Source organism: Planococcus citri, chromosome 4, assembly GCF_950023065.1.
Source record: "Planococcus citri chromosome 4, ihPlaCitr1.1, whole genome shotgun sequence".
Classification (NCBI taxonomy): domain Eukaryota; kingdom Metazoa; phylum Arthropoda; class Insecta; order Hemiptera; family Pseudococcidae; genus Planococcus; species Planococcus citri.
In genome coordinates, this window is record NC_088680.1 from 37,901,973 (window position 1) to 37,924,734 (window position 22,762).

At 34.6% G+C, this 22,762-nt stretch overlaps 1 protein-coding gene and 1 long non-coding RNA gene across 5 annotated transcripts in view; one reads left to right on the top strand and one right to left on the bottom strand.

Moving 5' to 3' along the window:
- Scgdelta (sarcoglycan delta) overlaps nt 1-22,762 on the bottom strand; it is a 58,088-nt gene that overhangs the window by 12,434 nt on the left and 22,892 nt on the right. The window contains exons 1-4 of one of the 4 annotated variants that reach the window (XM_065363537.1): nt 4,923-5,139; nt 4,713-4,850; nt 4,303-4,364; nt 2,972-3,158 (exon numbers count right to left, since the gene is read on the bottom strand). In XM_065363537.1, the coding sequence (XP_065219609.1) occupies nt 2,972-3,158; nt 4,303-4,337 (222 nt within the window). In that variant the 5' untranslated portion in view covers nt 4,338-4,364; nt 4,713-4,850; nt 4,923-5,139. The other 3 variants (XM_065363536.1, XM_065363538.1, XM_065363535.1) reach the window with 3 other exon arrangements.
- The window catches only part of LOC135845072 (uncharacterized), a 79,481-nt gene that overhangs the window by 9,232 nt on the left and 47,487 nt on the right, over nt 1-22,762 (top strand). The gene's annotated exons all lie outside the window — the stretch shown is intronic.

Genomic DNA, 22,762 nt, shown 5'->3' on the forward strand with positions numbered 1-22,762 from the left:
AGTACTCGTCTCAGAAATGAAACATTCAAAAAAAATTTGAACAGATATGAAGTTTTAATTTTTTTTGTTAATTTTTTCGACTTTCGAGGGGCTTTATAGGGAACCAACATGATTTGGGAGACCGAGGGAAAGTTTTTTATGAAAAAGTGCTTATTCAGACAGATTCTGCACATTATTGAAAAATTTTCAAAAAATTTCGACAGACACCAATTTATCATATTTATTTATTTTTCCCAAATTTGAGGGCCTCCATAAAAGAGAACCAACATCATTTGGGGGTCCAACAATGGTTTTTTCTCTAAAAGGGGGTTATTTAGAACAATTCTAATGTGGAAATGAAATATTTTCAATAAATTTTTCCTAATTTTGATTTATTCTCATTTTTTGTGATTTTTTCAACTTTGAGGGGCTCCTCACTAGGGGGTAAATATGGTTTGAAGGGCCGGGGAAAGTTTTTTTCTATTGAAAAGGGGATTATTTAGGAGAATTCTGGCGCAGAAACAACGGATTTTCATGAATAGAACTTTTTAAAAAAAAATTTTCAACTTAGGGGGCTATCGGCAGCACTTTTTTTTTACAGAAAGGGGAAAAATAAAAAATAGAGAATTATTTTCCCACTCGAGGTAACAACTTTGGGGATGAGAGGTGGAAAATTCCAACTTTGCAAAATAAGGTATACTCCTTGGAGTTGATAGAAAAGGTATTAGTTGATTTGTTGTGATGTCTAATGTAAAATCATTTAGGACAAAAATAATTTCTTGGAACATTTTTGCTCTTGATGGGAGGCTTGATTTTAGACCTGAAAATGAATATAAAACGCAGAATCAGCGACTCGAATCACCCTGCCCTGGTATCAAGTTTCAATTTCCAATTCGTTTTTAATTTTTGTGTTCCTAGCTTGATACTTTGAAATGCTGTGTGTGCCCAAAAATGCACGAAAAATTGCAATTTGAAAGGTAAATTTGGGAAGGTGTAACAACTCAATCAATGCTTATGGATATTGAAAATATCTTTTTGAATTTTGTGCAGGAAAAATTAAGGGGGAAGGAAGGAGGTGGAAGAGTCTAAAATTTGAAAAAAAAAATGGAAAAATGTATCCTGAATTTTGTTTTTTTTTTTAAATATTGAGTTTCTACAAACCAAAGTGTAAACTTGATATAGTGCAGTATGCCTTCACCTTCATGGTGGTCATTCTCCGATAGATTACCTAGCTAGGGGAATCGTCGTAACGTGGGAACTATGTACACATAACACATAACTCATTATGTGTACGATACACCTGGTATGGTAATAAGCTCAGACAATGCAGCCGCCTTTGGACATAAAACTACCTTCTTATGTACAAAGGGGTGAGCTGAGATCTTCTGGCTCGTGGCCGCCTGCTATAAGGATCCAGCCACGAACCTCACTTGCTTTCCTTCGTCTGCAGCGTGTGGTTACAAGTGGCATTGTGTATACATAGTGTCAAATATGTACAGGCTCTCGACGAGAGATGCAACTTATATTCTGGCTATACCATTTCGAGCATGGTTAATTTATCAATATTAAACTCAATCGTCGGTAGAGTAATCAACGTAATTGTAATTATCATCTATCGCGATTATATAAATTATCCTTTGCGGCTACCTTTAATGAATCCAGACATTAATAGGTAGAGCGTGCGTTACGTGAGTCTCTTCTAAAGTAAAGCAGCCACCGACAGCCACTATTATTGGGGTAGGCTAAGGGAAAGAGGTGGTGAGACGGTCAGCAGTGTTAGGTAAGTAGGTACTTACATGGTGGTGTCTCCACTAACTAAATATAAGTTAATCACAATTAAATAATATTATCAGCATCCTCAGGTCTAGGACAAAGATCTTGGCCTGAAGATAGGTATATTGTTTGATACCTATTTGCTCATTAATAGCTTCCGGTGAAGATATTAATGTTATGTTTATGGACTACATGATCGGCAACAAACTTATGGCAATGATCATAGTTTCTCATGTTGGCGAGAAGATCGAGGATAGGATAATTAAACTCATTTAATTATAAAGGAATCGATGTCTTTAGACCCAATAAAAGTTATCATCGGAATAATAGTGTTAGGTGTTCATTCCATTATTATTCTAACATTTAGTTGTATGGTTGAAAATAGGATAGGAACCTTTGTCTAGCAACATAATCAGACTTTGGATAAATTCTCCCCCCTTAGGTAGTTTCTCATGTACCCCCTTTTGGAGCAATCTTTCATATCGAGAACATCTATCCTAATAATGGTAATCTACACCATATCATCTTTGGCGATGAGTTTGACTATATCAAACTTTCAAAAACTATTTCATTCGTGATTTTAATTATTTTTCAATTATCAATGAATTAAAGTAATTTTTAATATTTTAATCGCTGAAGTTTTTTATAACGATTTTAGTGGGCAAAAATGTCAAAAATTGTCTCGAATGTTCTATTTTTTTTTAAAGAATAATTTTAAGTAATGTCCATGCTAAAGCTGTGCAATTTCCATTTTTAATTGTCCAAATTGCTTTTTCAATTTTTACTATTTTTCGAGTGAACAATCAAAATGAAAAAGTTTTGAAATAAAAACTGATTTAAGTACCATCGAGAGCCTCAGATATTTCTCGAGTTTTCTCTCGTTTTAAAAATTCTGATAGTTAACAGGATTTCGAAATGTTTCAAAAACGTTCAATAATGAGAAACGCTTTTGAAAATCCATGTTCGATGGAAAGAAATTAAGTGTTTTTCACGAACCCTTGATTTGTTGAAAAAGTATCAAATTTTCGAAAATAAATTCCACAAAATTTTGATCATGGCTGCAGAATGTGCGATAAAATAAACAATAATCTCAGTCAGCTTGTGAAAGAGATGAATTTCACGTGAAATCAGTTAACATACAATACATACGTACGTATACGTAACATACTCCTAATCATATTCTACGTAAATCTGCTTATGGTTAGAAGAAGATACTCACCGAACTAAACTGCAACACTTCCATGAACCACATCGTTAAACAAATATTAAAAACTACGATCAAGCCTAGAGCAAGCATAAATGCAAAAAGGCATTTTTTACGCCAACCGTAAATGCCTATCTGAGTCCTAGTCGGATCTCGCGCTCGAGGCTTCGACGAAGATATTTCTTCTTCTAAACTTGAAGGCCTGAAAAGAACACCGATCAAATAATTAGCACATCAAAAAAAAAAATCTGCGACACACACTTATAAAACTACATATAAAAACATATTACGTATAGGAGGTATTGGTACATATTTCAGTACACCATCACGTAGATATTTCCTATAACTAACTCCTACCCTTCATCCTGCGTCTAGTGAAAAATAAAAAAGACGAGGTTAAAAATGATGGGAAAAAGAGAACACGTCGTCTGTACACAATATAGAAAAGAGCAGCGTTCGGTTAAAATGGATGAGAGTTAGAAAAGGCAGAGAGAAAAAAAAACCGTGTATGTGTATAAGTTGTATAAACAAGGTAATGTGATTACGTTAACACTTGGAAAGTGCATTTTGTGATTTTCAAAAGAAAACTCGCTTTAATGTACATAACAGCTGAGCGTCGAATAGAAGAATAATTTCTTTTCTCTTTTGATGCCACAACAACGTAGTTGTATAGAAAATAAACTTGCAAGCTTTTCTACAATCAGGTGGGTAGAAAAAAAAGAAACGATTACGACAACGTATATGGTGGAGGTGGAGTAGGTACTTACAATTTTATTTATACTTGTTTGTTGGTACCTTACCTATCTTTGTACTATCTACAATATTGCACATGTGCTATTTATATGAGTACAATGTATTCACTTACATGTTCTAATATCATAATAGCCTATATTTTAGTGTGGATCGAAAAAAATATTTTGGATTTGAACCAAATCAGGTGAAAGTGTAGGTACTATCAAAAAATTAGTGAAGACATTTTTCAATGATTTAAATTTATGTAGGTATTAAACGATGAATAATTTTCAATTTCGTAATCTGCAATTTTTCAACCCTTCGGAATCCGAATTTCATCATTTCAAGCTGCTCTGGCCTGGAGACTTTAGCAATATTTTCGATAGTCGAGAATAAGCCACTGGGTGCTAGATTTTAGTTACCCGAATCATTTTCACGCTTTCTGGAGAAATCTAAACTCGTACTGGAGGCTGCAGATTTTCCAGAAATTATAAAATTTGGAAAGTACCCAGCATTTTTATAAACTTTTAATTGAAAAAAACAATCAAAGCAAGGCATAGAGGCAGGCATATTTGATCTTTTCGTCCATTAACTACTGATCTTAATACACGTACCCGGCGTTTTCGCCTCGAGAACTTGATGGCAGCATTTTGATCCATTCTTCTGTTTGATGTGACTGTAAACAAACAAACCAAAGATATCGCTATTACTCTACAATTCAAACATGGCAGTTCAAGGGAATCGCTAACTAATGAACTGAACTAGGAGTAAATCTATTAGGTTGACTATGCAAGTTGTGCTTTTTTTCTCGCTCTAGTGAGGTATTTTGTTAGTAATTAAAGCAAACGAGAGATACACTGTGTTATATTACTTATATTAAAATACGTGGCCATATAGGTGAAACATGGCTCGGCCATATAAAATTATACCTATCGGAAAAATGACAAAAACTGACAGATGTGTCGAAAGTTTTCGCCACTCTGACTCGTAAAAAATACATTCGTAAAAGCTGTAAAAACTTTACGTGTATAAATTCGAGGTCGTCCTCGTGAACTGAGATGAGCTCGGGTTAATTTTTTGTGTCTATCGTTAGATTTGTTATATCCGAGTGGTGTGCTTTTATTGCAGAAGCTGCGGTTACCAGTCACGATGAGCAGGAAACCTGAACGTTATCGAATCACATTTAGCACGACGACGAGTAAATTAAACTAGTAAAAAATATACGTCATCATACCATTGTTCGCTGTCTCAACTTCACTCAAAATATCTCAGCCAAGCCGTAAATTTGGCCGCAAAACTCCGATGCTAAGCGATCACATTATTCTACGTATTGTGTTTTCACAACAAAACTTCGATCCACAACAAATCAACTTCACATTAACACAGAATCAAAAATGCGATCATGCAAACACTAAAAGAATTGGTTCCGAATTGCGGCAGCATGTGTTTTTTTTTTTGCAAAATATGTAACCAGTGACGCAGAGAAGAAGGGATGGGAGATCTCGCCTCGTACAGGTTATTTTTAGATCGCTGGAAACAATCCCACAAACCCACGAATGTATACAAGGTGGCTCGAAACGAAAATTTTCACGTCTTTAGTTGAAATATTGCCAAATTATCCGCTGATTGGTAATAAAATTCGGTACATATCGGGTCTAATGAGAATGTTGAGTGGTTTATGTGTCTCGTAATATGTACGAGTGTGTTTCTGTATTTGGGTTCTAATACGAGACCGAACTTTCTGTGTGTATTTTAGTTGTTTAAAAACATCCAGAGATCGAGGTAATTAGTGAAGGGGGAAACGTAACCATGTGTTTGCGTTTCTAACCGTAGCGTGTTGACAATTAGCGCCGAGATGTTATGAGTATGTGTGGAAATTAGTTTCTAGAAGTGTTGAGATTTGATAGGAGATGTTTTTTTTACAGAGGTGAACTTATTTTTTGACTAATTTAATGGAATTCGTTGGAAAGGGTTAAATGATTTGATGTTTTTTTTAATCATAATATCCAACGAAGGAATCTGTCGGTCTCTTAATTATCGATTTCGCTTATTTTTTTCTAGAATTTGAAGACTCGTAGGAAAGATCATACTACATTTTCAGCTGTTCTCTCCAAAAATTGAGTACCCCACATTGGGATAAATATTCCAAAATGGTTCCAAAATTGCATAAATATTTGAAAAATTCGAAAAGCTAGTGAAAATGTAGTTTCTATGATTTAATTTCAATTGTAGCCAAAGTTTGAGATCCCATTTTTGATACCAGTTGGAGAAATTGTATTTTTGGGCCGCATTTATGCTCATATTTAATTCTGGAAATTTTATTTCATCAAACCAAGAATTCTTTAGCCGAAAAAAATAAGTATAGGTAAAATGGAAGGGGCATGTATTCTAAATATCAAGCAGAATAAAAAAGGCACCGCCCTTCTTCCTCCTAACTCCAAACCATTGAAGTATCAATGTCGTCTTAATGTAAGCCCAATACTCCCACCTCTCTTACAGCTTCTTCAGTCCCATTTAAAGCAAATAAATAAAATTACAGCAAAATATCTCGCTTCGTTGGCGAAAAAAAAAATCAAAACCGAAAATCCTCCCTCTTCGCGGACACGTAAACTACAAACTAATCGAGTAATCCCCTGTATACTATATTTACACCGAACGTACGCAGGCCTTTACTTATACTTACTCTGCCAAAATATATAGGCTTTTTTATTGCATCGAATTAAAATACCTTATAACGTCTCCGTGCTCGTTCCTCTGCCCTCCGACCTTCCTCATCTGACATCATTGCCTCGCTGAACTAACACGGGCTACCGTTTGAAATTTATTTCATTCTGCCCCACGAGTTCTCCAGCCTACGAGTATAGTATTTTCACTTCACGATTCGATAAATGAAAATCCACCCGGACCTTTGCTCCCCCTTCTATCGTCTCTTTTTCAAATGCTTGTACGTATTATAGCTTATTTGTAGCTGATGATGTTTCTCTTTCTAGTTTTTTTTCTCGAGTCGAGTTTATCGTTTTTTGAACATTTGTATGTTTATTGTCTCCTCTACTTTTTTTTTCTATCGTGATTTTAGCGTTTATAGTCGTGATCTGGCCAACGTTGTATTAAACGATCGTATTGTTTTATTTGGGGAAGACATTATACGGTCGATCGACGCTGCTGTGGCTTGCTAAGAATATTAGTTTTTTCCTTATTCTAACTTTGTAGCGAGTTGGGTACATAGGTGGGTACTTGGGTAGTGTGCGTTATCCTAAGTATACAAATCTTCATTCTCAAAAAGAATTGAAAAAAAATTGAAATTTGGTATGAAGACGCTCTGGAGAGCACTGACTGATTTTTTTCAATTTTTTTAGTCTCAACAAAAACCTTAAAATTTGACGACTTGATTACAAAAATAGCCCTTGTCAGTTTAAAAAAAAATTGTGCATGTGCTTTTCTTCACTGTATGGTAAGGATGCATCAGTTATGTAGCCCTCCAAAATGTTTTTGTTGTTGTTGTTGTTTCTTCTGAGAGTAACAGGAACTACTCAACTTGATAAAAAAAATCACTTTGAACGCAGTATACCAATTCATCATAACCTTGCAGCGATTTTTTTATCTTGCCTGTTTTTTTTGTGTGTGTGAGTGTGTGTTTTTTTTTGGTAATCAAGTCAATAGTCATCATTTATTTTTAGAAGTTCAAGTCATTGTAGAGGGAGTTCGAATTCCGGGAAAAGGCCAAAAAACATCTTGAAATTAATCTGTGGAAGTTGATCCTTGTAGCCCAAAACTACTGTGGTCAGATTTCCAGACCACTGTATCACCCTCAAGCCTCAACCCCTCCAAAATCCGTGAAATTAGATACCTCTGTTGAAAATCTCAATTTTTTGGCAGTATTAGACCAATTTTTTTCAAACTTACAGCGATAATAAAAATACTACTCAGGGTCTTTCGTGGAAATTTTTTGAAATTTTTTCCAACTGTTTTTCTTAGTGAAATGCACATTTTTAGTTTTTCAATGACACTTTCACTTTTGATAACTTCTTTCAGAGATGCAATCACAAAAAAAATGTACATAGGTATCATATAATTACGTAGGTATATCTCATCTAGATGCCTCATAAACATTTTTTCCAGAATTTTTTATCTATGTGCAAGAATTTCAGAAATGCAAAAAACTGTTTTTTTCATGAGTTTTTTAGTATAAAGTAATTATTTTTTTTAATTGATTTTTTTTCTTAATATTTGTCGTGAAAGACGCCCAGATATTCCATCAACCTCAATTGAGAAATAATTTGTGGATTTCTCCATGTTTTATAATTTTTATTCAAAAGATTTAATAGAAACATTTTGGGAATTCCTGACTTTTCTTTCGGAAGATCTACCCTCTCCCCCCTCCCCCAAAAAATATTTCATGGAGAAAAGTTTTCAAGCAAGGTAAAAATCTGTGTATGTACAGGTGCTGTTTAATACCTTAAATTGAGAATCCAAGGTGTCCGGATAAATCCAATTTTAGCTCTTCCTTAAAATACTTTGACTCAATATCTTTTTAAATATCAACTATCAGAATGAAAAAAAAAACCATCAACCTATTATTAATTATTAATTTGCATCAAATTTCTTATCAAATCCCCCATAATTGGTTTCTGAAATCTCGAGGAATGGATTGTAAGTCATCTCAATTGTAAAGGTTTTTTTTTGAGTGATATTGTCCCCCCAAGAATTTTGTGAAAAATAAGCCACAAAAGTTATGAATCGATTTGAAAACCATATTACGATAACACGTTTGTGCTTCTTTTGGAACACGATTCAGGAGACTCTGAAAAATGTAATACGAATTTTCGTCGATTTTCTTTTAAAAATTTTAAAAAGTGTGTTCTGATTTTAAGAATTAGACGTGCTAATTTCCATCAAAACGATTTCGTGATTACATCGGTGAATTCTACACACTCTGGTCTATAAGATGAGCTAATTATTTTTCATCAAAACAGTTTGGAAAAAATTTCAAGAGTGGGTAAAAAAATAGTATAATATTGTTCAAAAAACACTTCAGAAATTTTGAAGCCAAAAAATACGTCCATTAAATTTTTTAAATAAAAATTTGAGCAAACCTAATTTTTACAAAATTCTCAAATTAATTTTTCTATCGTTTTCAAGAAATGAACACGCCAACACTAATTCAGAGGGCACTTTTTGGCGTGATTAATTAATCCTTTTTGAGAAAACTTCGAAATAAAGCTTTTGTAAATTTTCAACAAAGATTTTTAATTCTTCTCTAACTTTATTAGATCAAAAATTTTTCCAAGAAATATTCTTAGAAGCCCAAAAAAATAGGCCAGTTATGAGTTACCCTTACCTAATAGTTTTTTTTTTTTTTAATGTCTGTAATGTGATTTCTCACAATTTTTGAAAATCTCCTAAAGTAGGTGACACCCAAATTGCACGCCAATGTCCATTTCGAAGCACATGAAAGTTACACCTTTTACGGAACACCCTGTATGAGTATAATACTGCTGAAATCTTTCCACTTATGCTTACCTCATTCAGCGACTCATTCAGCTAACTTTTATTTGATCGTCGTCGTTTCGCATACACAAAATAATTCTCAAAGTTTGAAAAACTTTCACGTTTCATGCTAAACACACCCGTCAATAAGTGACAACCGGAGAAAGGAGATCTCATGAAATACGAGTACCTGTTATAAAACTTACCCTTGAGAACTACTTGCACGTATTAAGGTATACCTTTTAAGTATTTGTGTATTCGCGTGTATTAGGTTCACATTAGAATACTCAAACAACTCCACAGTATCGACAAACCTAATCATCAACTTTGCAACGAACGACACGACACCTTTGAGTCCTCAGAACGACATTTGAATATTTTCCAAAATGATTAACGATTACATGGTCATTATTAACGTATAAATATCCTCAACTTTCCCTTCTTCTTTCAACGCTTTCTCGTGCCAATCAAATTGAGGTTAATTCATTTTCCTTTAAAAAAACACTTTTTCATGGGAGAAAGGAGGGATGAAGGGAGGCATCTACACGACCTCGCACATATGCACGTCGTCTCGTCGCGTCGTCGTCGTCGATTAATATAGGTACGTACTACATACGTAGAGAATTTTTCGTTAAACAAGTTTTTAGCTAAAACAGCCTTTAAAAAGAGGGTTTAAATTTCGTTAAAATTACTTTACAAAGAATTTAAGAGTCAACGAGTCTGCACATACGGAAGGGAGGATACGAGGAGAGCTGCAGATATGCTCGTAGAACGAGCTATAGAGAGACAGAGACGCGTGATGCGTGCGTGCTACGCGACTAGGACGCGCGACACAAGTCTGCATAAACACGTAGGCCTTACATGACATTAAATAAGGATTTAAATAAAACTTTAATGTATATGAGCCATTATGTCAATTTTACACGTGTTGTTTGGATTGCGTATAGCATAACACCGTGTAAAACGGCGCCGCTTCCCTGTCTACCCTCGCCCCCTCCCTCCTTCCTCTCGTCTCGTTTGCCTTTCTTGTTGCCAGCCCTGCAACCAACACAGCAGATGCTATGCCCTGTTGTATTGTCATTAGTAAACTCCCTCTAACAATGTTGCTAAAAACCTTTTTCGACGTGGCCGCCGCGTCGCTCGTCGCGCCCCCTCCCCCCAGCCCCCTTCGCCTTCTTAACTTGTGTATACAGAGAGAAAGAGAGAGCGCTTCAACATGTGTTCTCAAAAGGAAAACTATACTATACGTATATTATATTCGTTGTTTCGGGGCTCCTCTTGCTCCATCTTTCACATCTCATTTTATATGTATTTTGGATACGTGTGTGTATAATTGTAGTACGTATCGTGTGTGGTAGGTACTGCGCGCCATAAAACTGCCGGCGAAATGTTTTCATTTCTTTGTCTCTTCCTCTCCCCTCCCCCTTTCACCCTTGCTCCTGGCGCAGATCGCATTATATGGCGGTACTCTACGTATACAAACATACATATACGAGTATATCGAGCAATGGCAAATATATACGATACTGTACAACATACGTACATGTATTCTATGTATGTGTTGTTGTAGGATGTAAAACCGCACACACGTTTTCGTATTTTTACCACCAACGTATCCGATCCTTCGACTCGTTTCTAGTTCTAGTGTATTATGGTACATGGCCATTACACACCTTCACACAGTGGGCCTCCATTTTTCCAAAACCCTTCTCCTTGAACCACAGTCCTCACTCAGGTACGTTTGCCGAAAAATGCTCACTCATTATACAGCTTGTTTTACACAATCCTGCTCACCGAACACAGGCGTGAAAGATTTCCTCCGACGAACGTTTTGAATATCATGAACGAGATTACTCGGTCAATGGAAGCGAAGGAAAGAAGATGAAGAGCTTAAATTAATAGTCCTGGATATGCGAAGTGTCTAACAGTCCTTTTAATCTTGAAGGTCAAGAAAAGTTTTTCTTTTTGCCTATGGGTCCTTCTTTTCAAAAAAGTCAGGGAAAAGTCCTTCTTTTTGACCGAAGGCCCTTCTTTTTTCCGAATTTTCGAATAATTCTGTCATTTAATCAAAATCGAGCAAAAAAAGAAAACTCAATTTTTCAACGTCTAAATAACCAGCAAAAAATTAAATATTTTGGTATTGAAAACCAATTGATTATTTCCATTGTTTGATATATTTTCTTGATTATTTTTTTTGTTTCTTTTACAAATTATGAATTTTTGAAGTTTTATTTTTGGCAATTTTGTAAAAATAAATGGGGGGATCAGTAACATTTAATTTTGAAAATGTCAAGTTTAGTTTTCAGATTTTCTTAGACACCCTGATATGACAATAGGATAGTTGCATCCCTTTTGCTGATCCTTGAGACAACTTTTTTCTCAGAAGGGACATCCAAAGGAACGTACATCGAAGGAACATTCGAAAATTAATCATCAGCCAGAATTTCTAGTGCTGAAGTGCATTTTTCGATTTTTAGTGAATTTTTGAAAATCAAATTTAGGTCAAAAATGAGAAAAAAAATAGAAATTTTACCAAAGAGGTAAAATTTGGGACATACCCTATTTTGGAGCTGGAAAATTCGATTTGAAACGTTTTCAAACTGTTTTGAGCAGTTCTGGAGCCTCCAGCAGATTTTTGAAACTTCAAGTTTCCGCCAAGTTGAAAATCCTAGATTCACGCTGCACTCCGACTTGACTACGCTATTAAGTCGACTTTTGGTGGGATCAAGTCATTTTGAATACTCCAGCGATATTTTGAAAATTCTTGGAGTCTCCAGTAGATTTTTGAAACTTTTAAATGCAGTTGGAAAACCGAAATTTATTCTGTACAGTAATTCCAATATGCTATGAAGTCGAGTGCAGGTGGATTTCAAGGCATTTTGGAGTCTCCAGCGACTTTGTGGAAACTACTGGAGCCTTCAGTACATTTTTAAAATTTGAAATTTCTACAAAATTTCATCAAGTGGAGTTGTAAAGCCGAAAAGTCGCTGGAGGTTGCAAAATAACTTCCGTTTCAAATCGATTTTCCCTGATCAAAAAATAAGATATATCCCAAATTTACCTTTCTCGGTCAATTTGGTAAAATTTTGATATTTTTTCTCATTTTTGGCCTAAATTTAATTTTAAAAAATTCACCAAAAAACGAAAAATGCATTTGAGCACTTGAAAATTTGGCTGGTGATGAATTTTTGCATGCTTTTTCGATCTAGCATGTATATCCAGTTCAACAAATTTCCGTTGGAAAATAAAATCTGCAATTTTGGCTGACCCATCAATGAATTAATGGTCGCCATTTTGTTAATAAGGCCTACCTTTTTTTTTTGGCGAGTTTGCTTTAAAATGTAATTTAGAAAGTCTTGCTTCCCCCCCCCCGAAATTTCCACGAAGTATCACTTTTTTGTCAATTACCCCCTGAAAGTTCTGTTTTCGGCAAAAATTGTCAAAATGTTGCTTTTGTCAAAAATTGACCAACATTTTCACTTTCTAGCAAAATGGCTAAAAATTGTTTTTTTTTTTCAAAAAAATTCAAAAAGTCATTTTTCTACCGAACATTTTTTAGGATTGTTTAAAAGTCTTGCTTTTTACCAAAAGTTGTCGAAATAATTGTCGAGGTCTTTGTTTTTACTGAAAATTGACTTCTTTGTCAGAAATTCCCAAAATTCTCACTTTATTCCGAAAACTGCCAAAAAGTAGCAAAATGGTCAACTTTTTAGGTTTTGTTTTTTTTTTTGGTCATTTTTTCCCTACATTTTAAATGTTTTGCTCACATTTTGTCACATATTTGATTGCTTTTTTTTTTTTTTTTTTGTTGAAAGAATGAGTCCGAGTTTTGCTCATAAGAGAAACCTGTTTGGAGTGTTGAAGTCAATGTCCTTTCAAATATCAAGATAGTCATCCTATTTATTTGAACTCGTCAGCTTCATATACAAATACATATATCTAAAGTACGCTACAAATTTACGAATACCCTATACCTCTACACTACACCATTCGCGATTAAACAACAGTTGATTAGTTTGAAAAGTCAAACACCCACGATGAAGGCATCTTTCACATGACAATACATCTTACGACAACTTTTATCCAAACTGTCGACTATTGAATGATGACAATTGTTCTTAAGGTGATGATTTTCAGAGGTAAACAAGACTACAACTAGATGTAGATATTCGAATTGTGTTTTTTTTTACATTAACTCTTCGCATGTGTGTGGGATATTCCCATAATCGTGAGAATTACGTCTTAATGTGCATGTTCCAGCGAATGAGTAATTAGAATAGGAATTATGTATGTATTGTTTTTCCTTCTTTCTTCTTTCTTCTCGCAAAACGTGAAACGATTATGTTTATTTGGATTTCGGAGTTTCGACGTGATGATGATGATGCAGCAGTTAAGGAGAGTGCAAGAAGGGGGGATGGGATATTTTATGTCAATTTTGATAAGAAGTTCTGCATTGTATTCAGTTTAATTTTCAAAACGATAAGGTTTAACGCGCCGGTGATTATTTTTTATGGTTTACGAATGGCTAACTTTATAATAACTAATATCGTATTCATCGTATATGGAAGAGTTCGCTACTCCAGGATGCTCATTGCTCGTCTTATTTTGATTCCGGCTTGTCGTCCTTCTGATGCGAGGTGATGACGATGACATAGTCTTTGTTGGTGTTACGTAGACGTACTTACTAGGTAGAGGACGGAGAATGAATAGATTTTCATGGGAAATGAGCTAGCTAGCGTTCGGAGAAGTTTTCACAGTGTTTTTAACGAGTACCTAATGTTAATCGAATACACACTAGTTTTGCCTAAATTCTCGAAAAATTGTATTACACGGTCATTTTTGAATAATTTTCATGAATCTGTAAATCGTGTGTGCCTTTTTTTTATAATTTTGATTCAAAATTTTGAAATACGAATATTCTTCTAATTTGACATTTTTTCTGTAGTAAGGATCTCATTTATTTAAATTTTTAATTTTTTGGGAGGGGGAGGGGGAGGGGAGGGAATGAGGTCAAGTGGAGAGTTTTGTAAAAAAGTAAATACTGTAGTTTTCTATCAAAAAAAATCTGTTGTATGCTCTGATTCTGAGTTAATTTAGAAGTCTCAAAATTGCGTGTGAAAGTGTTATGAAAATATTCAAAAATTCCAAAATTTTTCCACTCGAATTTTTTGATTTGATTATAAAAAATTTCAAAAACTGAATAAAGGAAGTTTATTTTTTTAAAAGTAGGTGATATTTCTAGGTTGGAATTTTGCTTAGGTAGATATGTACATATTGTTTTGTTGATTTAATTTTCAACATAGGCTATTGTGAGTTTTTTCGTCTTCTTTATTTCAATTTGCTTTCCAGGAAACGAATTGAATTCCAGCAGAATTCTTTCGTTATCCGAAATGCCCAAAAATTTGTCATCGAAAGCTGTACAACTTTATTGCTTTATAATAAATATACAGACGAACACGTCGACGAATCTCATTGTTCTCTTGTAAATGGACGAAAAAAATACCATGTATAATAGATAGTAGATATGTAGGTAGCTGCTACCTTCCTACGTCTAAAAAATTCAAATATCCTCCCATTCCTTACCCTTTACTAGTTTCGCGGTATAGAATTCGAAAAAGAAACAGAGATAAATAAAAAGAGGGATATTTCTTAATAAAAAAACAACCTCAACTTGATGCTATACGAATGTAACTTAGGTAGATTTGTTTCGTTGATAAAATACGAATTAAAAAAGTTCAAAGATACTCCACATACACGGGCAACGGGCAGGTTATCACGATTGTGCTGGCTGGCATCCTTCAAACCAAAAAAAAAAAGAAAAAAAGAGAAATTGAAGAAGGAAACCTCGTTGAAAAACCATCGCCAACTAACCCAGCACAACGTCAAATATACGTCACTATATTATACTCCAAATGTATAATATAATACTCGCGTCTTCTTCTTATCTGTTTTCGAAGTAGATGAGGGAGATTCTACGTATAGAAGCCAAGGGGGTGTAGATGTGGACAGAACGAGCGAGGGTTTCAACGAATCGAAATTTTTGTTTCTATGTGCTTTTCTACGAACAAATATACCGAAAGACGGAACTCGTTGATAGTAAAATTCTCTCTCGTTTCATAACTTTTATCAGTGTACGAAATATACATAATATAGCGATGCTTACAGCGAGAGGCTATTATAAGTTGGAGAAGAAGCACACGCGATTCCAAACTAGCCTTACGGATTATACTTACAAGTTGCCGGGTAGATTTTATTATTACGTAAAAGCTCGCCGATGCTTTTCCCTGCTACATTGTTGTCTCCTTACGAACTCGCTTGTTGTTGTGTATGGGGAAAAATGAAATGACACGACAGACATTTTTATTACCCTTTTTGTAGTCTCTCGTATACGTGTACACGTTTATTTTAAACGCCTGTGACCATGTTGAATACCTGCTAATGCCATTCACGCCACACTTTATAGGTACATATCACCCCTATCCGACTCTAATATAGCGAAGAAATTTCACTAACGACTATCATCTCTTCTACATTCGTGTGATATTTTCATTGTTGTAGAGATTTCATTCGGATTTTGAGATTTTTTTGCTGTTCTTGGAGAATTGAAGGGCGTTTTGGTAACTTTCATTGTGTGTCGAAGAGAGATTTAATTAGGTTGATTTTCCATCTCAAGTACTCTGATCGGATTTATTTATAGCTTTGTACGAGTATGTATATTTAATACCAGTCTGTTGTCCTTAATCTTCGTACGTATCGTTTGAAAAAACACCAACTTATTAATCAACATGATAAAAGTTTTCATTACGATACGAAGAATATGTATTTGTCTGGGAGGAAATTGCGAGGGGTGGGAAGAGACGAGACAAGTTACGAATTTTGCAACAGGTGTGCTTACGTTGTACATGGATTTTTTTTCGTTTTCGGTGTCTACTTGAAAATTTTATTGAAATACGAGTATTAAATATTGTTCAGAGTGTTCCTTATTTCAGGTGGAATTTTTTTTTTTCGTTTTTTTCAGATGCCATCCTTCAAGTTGTTACCTCGGATTAGAAAATCACGCCATGTAATTTTTAGCCATCTCTGTGAAAAATAAGTATTTCCAGTGAGCCCCCTCCCAATTTTACAAAATATGAAAAAATCGAAGAATCAGATACCATTTTTAAAATTGTGAACTTTCACTTGTGGATTAGAGAGGAGAGCTCTTATTTATACCTACCTATACTTGCGGGGAAAAAATTGTCAACGCCCTACACTTGTCGAGTTTCACAAGGAAAATTTCTCCAACCATGTTCGTAAAAAATAAGTCGTGCCAGGAAGCTCTCCTCCTCCTTCCCAGTTCTCAAAATGTGTAAGAAATCCGAAAATATGAAATTTTTTGGATTTAGTCTATTTTCATCAGAAATGCTGTTAAATATCTTTGACCCTTCATGATAAAAAAATAGAACTTGTCTAAAAATGTGTGTATTTTTTTCAAATTTTAGTATGTACCTACTTGAATTTTGCCCATCTTCATCAGAAAGTACTGAGGGAAGCTAAAGAAGTGTTCTGCTCAGAGATGAAAAATTTTCAAATAATTTGCACCTGCATGACATCAATTTTTCATTTTCGATATTTTTCAACTTTGAGGCCTTCATGCAATGGGGGCAACATCATTTAAAAGACCAAGGGAGGGGTTTTCTTGAAAATATGATTATTTGAAAGTACTCTGCCTGGAAATGAACATTTTCAAAATCATTCCTTATTGATTTTTTTCGACTTTGAGGAACTTTATACTTACTTACAAGGTAACTAACATCATTTGGGAGAGCGGAGGAAGATTTTTCTTAAAAAGGTGCTTATTTCGAAACATTCTCCCCAAAAATTGGAAAATTTTCAAAAAGTTTCTACAAAATCAATTTTTTATATTTTTTCATTTTTCTTAAATTGAGGGGGTGGGGGCTCCATACAAGGGAGCCAACATCATTTGGAGTCCAACGGAGGTTTTTCCTTGAAAATGGGGTTATGTAGAACAATTCTTGATTTTGATTTACCTATTCCCATTTTTAAACGATTTTTTCAACCTTAAGGGACTCCTTAAACTAGGGGGCCAATATGGTTTAAAGGGTCGGGGAACGATTTTTTTCTTTAAAAAGGGATCACTTACATAGATAAATTCTGAAGCAGAAACAAAAAATTTTGATAAATTTATTTTTTGTCGTTTTTTTTTGTATTTTTTTGATTTTTTTCAACTGGGGGGGGGGCGCTACTGGCACTTTTTTTTGCAAATAGGGGTAAATTAAAAATAGGGAATTATTTTCTTAGCCGAGGTAATGATTTTGGGGGTGGGAGGTGGAAAATTCCAACTTTGCTGCACAATAATGTAAGTACACTCTAATATTGCTCCTGCCTTCTAGGTGTCTGGTGAATGGACGCCTCAGCCATGAGATCAAAGGCCTCAAAACCGCAATATCTAATTTTTCTGATTTTTTTTTCAAGTTCTGTTTGTTCCCATTTGTGAGGGCAATAATACTCTGATTTTTTTACATTTTATCTTTTTCTTCCCTTTTTGTCTTTACCCAGGTAGGCACCCCGTTTATTAACTTTCACGTTAGTCTTTACTGTTTATAGGATGTTCACGACGACGGAGATTAATTTCGTTAAACTTGCGTGTTAAAGTGAAAAGACGCCCATAAATAGCCACTTTGTTAAAATATCTCACTTATACGAGTATATAACCCCTACGATTATGATGTCAAGCGCCATTAAGTGTTTATTATACTAGTTTAGAGGGTCGACAGAATGAGAAAGTGAGCCTGTACAGACGGATGGCAACCATACAACAGCGTGGTTTTGCTTTCGTCTTCTATTAATCGAGTGAATTTTACAAAAATTGTATTCATTGTGCCGATTTTAAAAACTTTTAATTTGATCATTTTTTGGATATTTTTCTTGATTTTTTGAAATATTTCCCAGTTTTAGAGAATGATATTTTTCGATACTTTGGTATTATTAATGCGAAGAAAATATTTTTAAAACACGAATTCACTCAAAGATAATCGATTTGCAAATTTCCAAACGCTCAGTAGAACCCTAAAAGTGATCTTGGATTTTGATGGCAATGGCCTAGGTTGATGCGGAATCTCAAAAACTATCTTTTGAAACCAGGACCATTTTTTTTCGAAAACAGGCGAGGAAGTGAAAAAAACACGGGTTTTTCGAAAATACCCACTCTTTGAAAACCATATCTTCTCTCCTAAGGCATATACAAAGCTGAAATTTTTCCTCAGTCATTTTCAACTAGAATGAAGGTCTCCGCAGAATTTAGATAATTCTTCCGAGATTTTTTTTTTTTAGTGATCCACCCTTTGATCAATATATATTTTTAAAAATTTTGGTGCTCTTGAATTACGAGTGTAATTTCTAGCGGCTCTATTGATCGTTCAAAATTTTTTCATGAAATAGATGAAACTCCTTACAATATTACCTACTACTACAAGTTTAGGTTTTGGCACACATTCGTACATATATGGTGATGCGAGACGCCTTGTAAAAATGCAGACTGCAACTTCACTAACACCAACATATCTCCACTTTCCTGCTGTATCTATAGACGGAAGGCAGGGTAGGGGGTGAACAGAGAGGATCGTTTGCTTAACGTTAAGCGCGTGCGTTTTCTGTTGGTTCTTGGTTCAGTGCATTGGAGCTATTATGGTTTCAAATAATGAATTGAGGGGAAGGGGGTTAAAATTTTGCAAGAAATTTCAATATTTCCACGAAAATGTCTTTCGAAGAATTTTTTAAAAGAATTTTAAACTCGAAATTGGTTTTTTGATTTTGGAAATTTTTGAAAAATGTGCCACGCGACATACTTACATCAGAATGGATTAAATTTTCAGCAAAAAGTAAAAAACGTCTACCAAAACTTATTTGAAGCTTTTTTAAAGAATTTTGAGCTCAAAAATTGAATATTATTTTCTGGGGTTTTGAAAAAAGTGTCATGCGACCTATCAAAATGGTTCAAAATGGCAGAAAATCAAAATTTTCAATCAAAACCTATTTTTGGCACCTTTGAAAAGGTTGAACTTTTGGAATTCTCAAAAAAGTGTCGTCCGAGTTATCAAAATAATAAAGCCAAAATTTTGCAAGAAATTGGAATATTTCAACAAAACCTTTTCAACATATTTTAAAAGAATTTTGTGCAAAATTTCGAGCAACAATTTTCAAGTACTTTTGAAGAATTATGAGCCCAAACTTTGGTTATGATTCTCATGATTTTGGATGCCTATGGAAATGTTTCATTCACTTTTAATAAGATTCTAAAGCATTTTAAACTACTGATTTTCTCATACAATTTCAACCTACTTGATGGCCGACATATTTCCACTTCGATCATTTTCAGAAATCGATAAAATTTAAGGGTGTAATTTCTCAAAACTGGTTCAAAATAGTTCTGATAAAAATTCTTAATTTTCTTCTGATGATGCAACCCTTTTTGAAAGGTCACATCACACTTTTTCAAAAAACAAGAAAACCATGACCCAAATTTGTGTTAAAAATTTTTCAAAAGTGCTCAAAAAAGTTGGGATGTAAATTTTTAATTTTCTGCAAACTTTTTCAAAAATCTCGTAATTCATGATTTAATTTTCGAGGTCGAAATTCTCCAAAATTCAACATTGTTTTTTCAAATTATAGAAATTTCTCACAAAATTCATCGCACGACAACTTTCAAAAATTCCAAAAATTATGACTCAACTTTAATCTCAAAATCTATCGAAAATGTTCAAAAAACAGTTTTTTTGCATTTTAGACCATCTACCAAAAATTATTTGATTTTTTTAGGCTGCAAAAATGAAAGTCAAAATTTCTTGAACACTTTTTGCCAGTTGGAGTTTCTAAACTGTGAAAAAAAATATTTAAAAAACTGTAAGCTTTCTAAATGTGCATATTTTAGATTACAATAAAAAATATTCAATTGATTTTCCTCAAATGAAAGAGATTTTTTGCGCTTATCATCAAAGCACTATAATGAATTTAAAATAATCTGGCTGCTCAATCGTTGAAAGCGACGAATCGTACTCATAAAAAGATACCGAAACACCTCAGATCTCCATGTCGTCTCTTTTTCTTTATAGCCTCAGGAATAAGGAAGATAACGGCGATAGGTAGTGAATTTTATTACTCCACTTAATTAGAATATCGTCGCTTTGTCTTTCATACCTTTTTGATGGTTGCACAGAGAGCAAAGCAGGTAAACACCCTGGTACAAGGGTGCTCGCATTTCATCTCGCTGTTTTTTTCAACCACCCTTCCTCCCTCATCACCCTTCTTCCATCCTGAATGAAAGATAACTAAATGAATTTTTCAACTGTTCGCGTACGTATCAAGAGATTCGGCCGTGACAGAGCATCAGCTGGTGACGGTATGAAGCAAAGATAGAGAAAGGATGACAAAGCGCGAAAATCGCAATCAACATCTCTCTCAACCCACGCTCAAAGTTTTAAAACGCGAATGAGCGAACGAACGAATGAAAAAAAAAAAAAAAAAATACCAAAGGAAAGTACCCGGTGCCCGATCTTTTCCAACAACAGAATGTAAATGACTCCGGATTTCAATAAACTTCAGCCCAAAAGTAAATACTCTTTGATGTATAAGAAATGCCAAACTACTAAAAAAGATTTCCTCCGGTTGCGGCCGCGGCGGCAGCAAATACGACGACTACGACGACAGCTGCGCCTCGTAATACCCACGTATTTGCTGCCAGTGCTAATCCTCGGACGATTCCAGCAAAAGATGCTTTCTGGTGATGTTTGAACTTTCGGCTAAACAATGGTGGGGATTAATCGCGTAAAATTGAATCGTATTAGCACACCGATGATGTCGTCACTCGTGCAAATAGAATCATCGCGTTGAGGATTGCGGAGAAAAGAATCATCTTACCCTGTGTTTTGTTTTCAACTCATCCTCCTCCTCCTCTCTTCCCTTCTGCGCTTAAATATGCAACCAGAAAGAAATTGTTTTTAAGGAGACGAATTTCCAATGCTTACATTATGGGCCTCGGTTAAAAGTACACGATAGGCACGTTTTTGTGATACGCGATGAGACGAGTAACTTTCACATACTAAAGTGAGAAGAAGAGAAGTTAAAAGTGGAAGAAGTGTGGAGAAAAACACCGAGAACTACAGTGAGTTGAAGACAGCGCGCGTTCAAGTAGGAGAGGCAGCAAACAAAAAAAAAACTCGTCCAAATAGCTTTATTATGTAAATCGAAACGAGCAAATTATATTCTTTAAGTTCAGTTCGTAAATAAAGTTTTCAACATCGGCTATCGTACCAGTTTGCTGTTTGTTTGACTTGTTATACATCGAATAAATTTTAAAAAGCTTTTTCCCGTTTCCGGCTCGGCGCGGCGCAAACTTATACCTAAAGGCTGCTGGGAAAAACTTGAAGCGAACACCAACTTGGAAGGATTTATTGTCTAGTTAGATATGAAATTTAACATCTTTCATAATATAAAATAATGGTTACCCATTAGCTGCCAACTTTCTTATAAATTAATACAATCTTTTTACTTCGACTTTTAATATCTTTCTCGAATTTATATCCTTTTTCTGAAAGCTGGCGCGTTCAAATGCCCAAACGAACGACGTCAGGTACCTTTCAATATTTGTCTATTAACGTTAAATTGAAGTAATCGTTTATCACTTTGCGTAGGTATTTTGGAAGCGGGATGGTGCGATGGTGAATGAGATCGCTGAAAAAAGTGTCGTTGATTTAAGGGGACTATTTTTTTTTTTTTATTAATATTTATTCGTGTTTTTATTTTTCATTCTTATAAGATTTCAGTTTTACAGTCTCTTTTTAAAAAGATTTATTGATGGTGAAATGTTTTTTGAAATATCCACTTTTAAGAGAAGCGCACTATTTTCTAGAAAAGAGAGAGCCAATCATAACCAAAGTTTGAGCTCATAATTCTTCAAAAGAACTCAAAAATGTTTGCTGGAAATTCTGCCAAAATTTTGATTTTTTGCTCAATTTGGTGGAAATTTTTTATTTTTTGCTGAAAATTTAACCCATGCCGATATGTTGCGTGACACCTTTTTTAGAAATTTCCAAAATCATGATCCAATGTCAGGCTCAAAATTCTTTGAAAAATTTTCAAACAAAATTTTCATGGAAGTATTCAAATTTCTTGCAAAATTTTAACCAATTCTGATGAATTGCATAACATTTGTTTTGAAAATCCCAAAAATCAATATCTAATGTTGGGCTCAAATCCTTCGAAAATACTCAAAACACGTTTTTGTTGAAATATTTGAATTTCTCACAAAATTTCAACTCATTTTGACAGGTTGCAAGGATGCTTGATATGAGGAAATATGCCTTCATCACCTTAGAGATGGTTAAATTAATATATCCCTATGTACTGGAAGTATGGTAACGTGAGAATCTATTTATAGACCTGCTGCTCGTAGCTTGAAGGCTCATGCATCAGATCTCTAACCAGCAGCTTTACTTGGTTTCTGCTATTTGCGATGGCTGGTTCTTCGTCAACTTATAGACGCACAGGCAGCGGAGCTTTCCCCTCCGCACCTCTTTCCCGTCTTAGCCC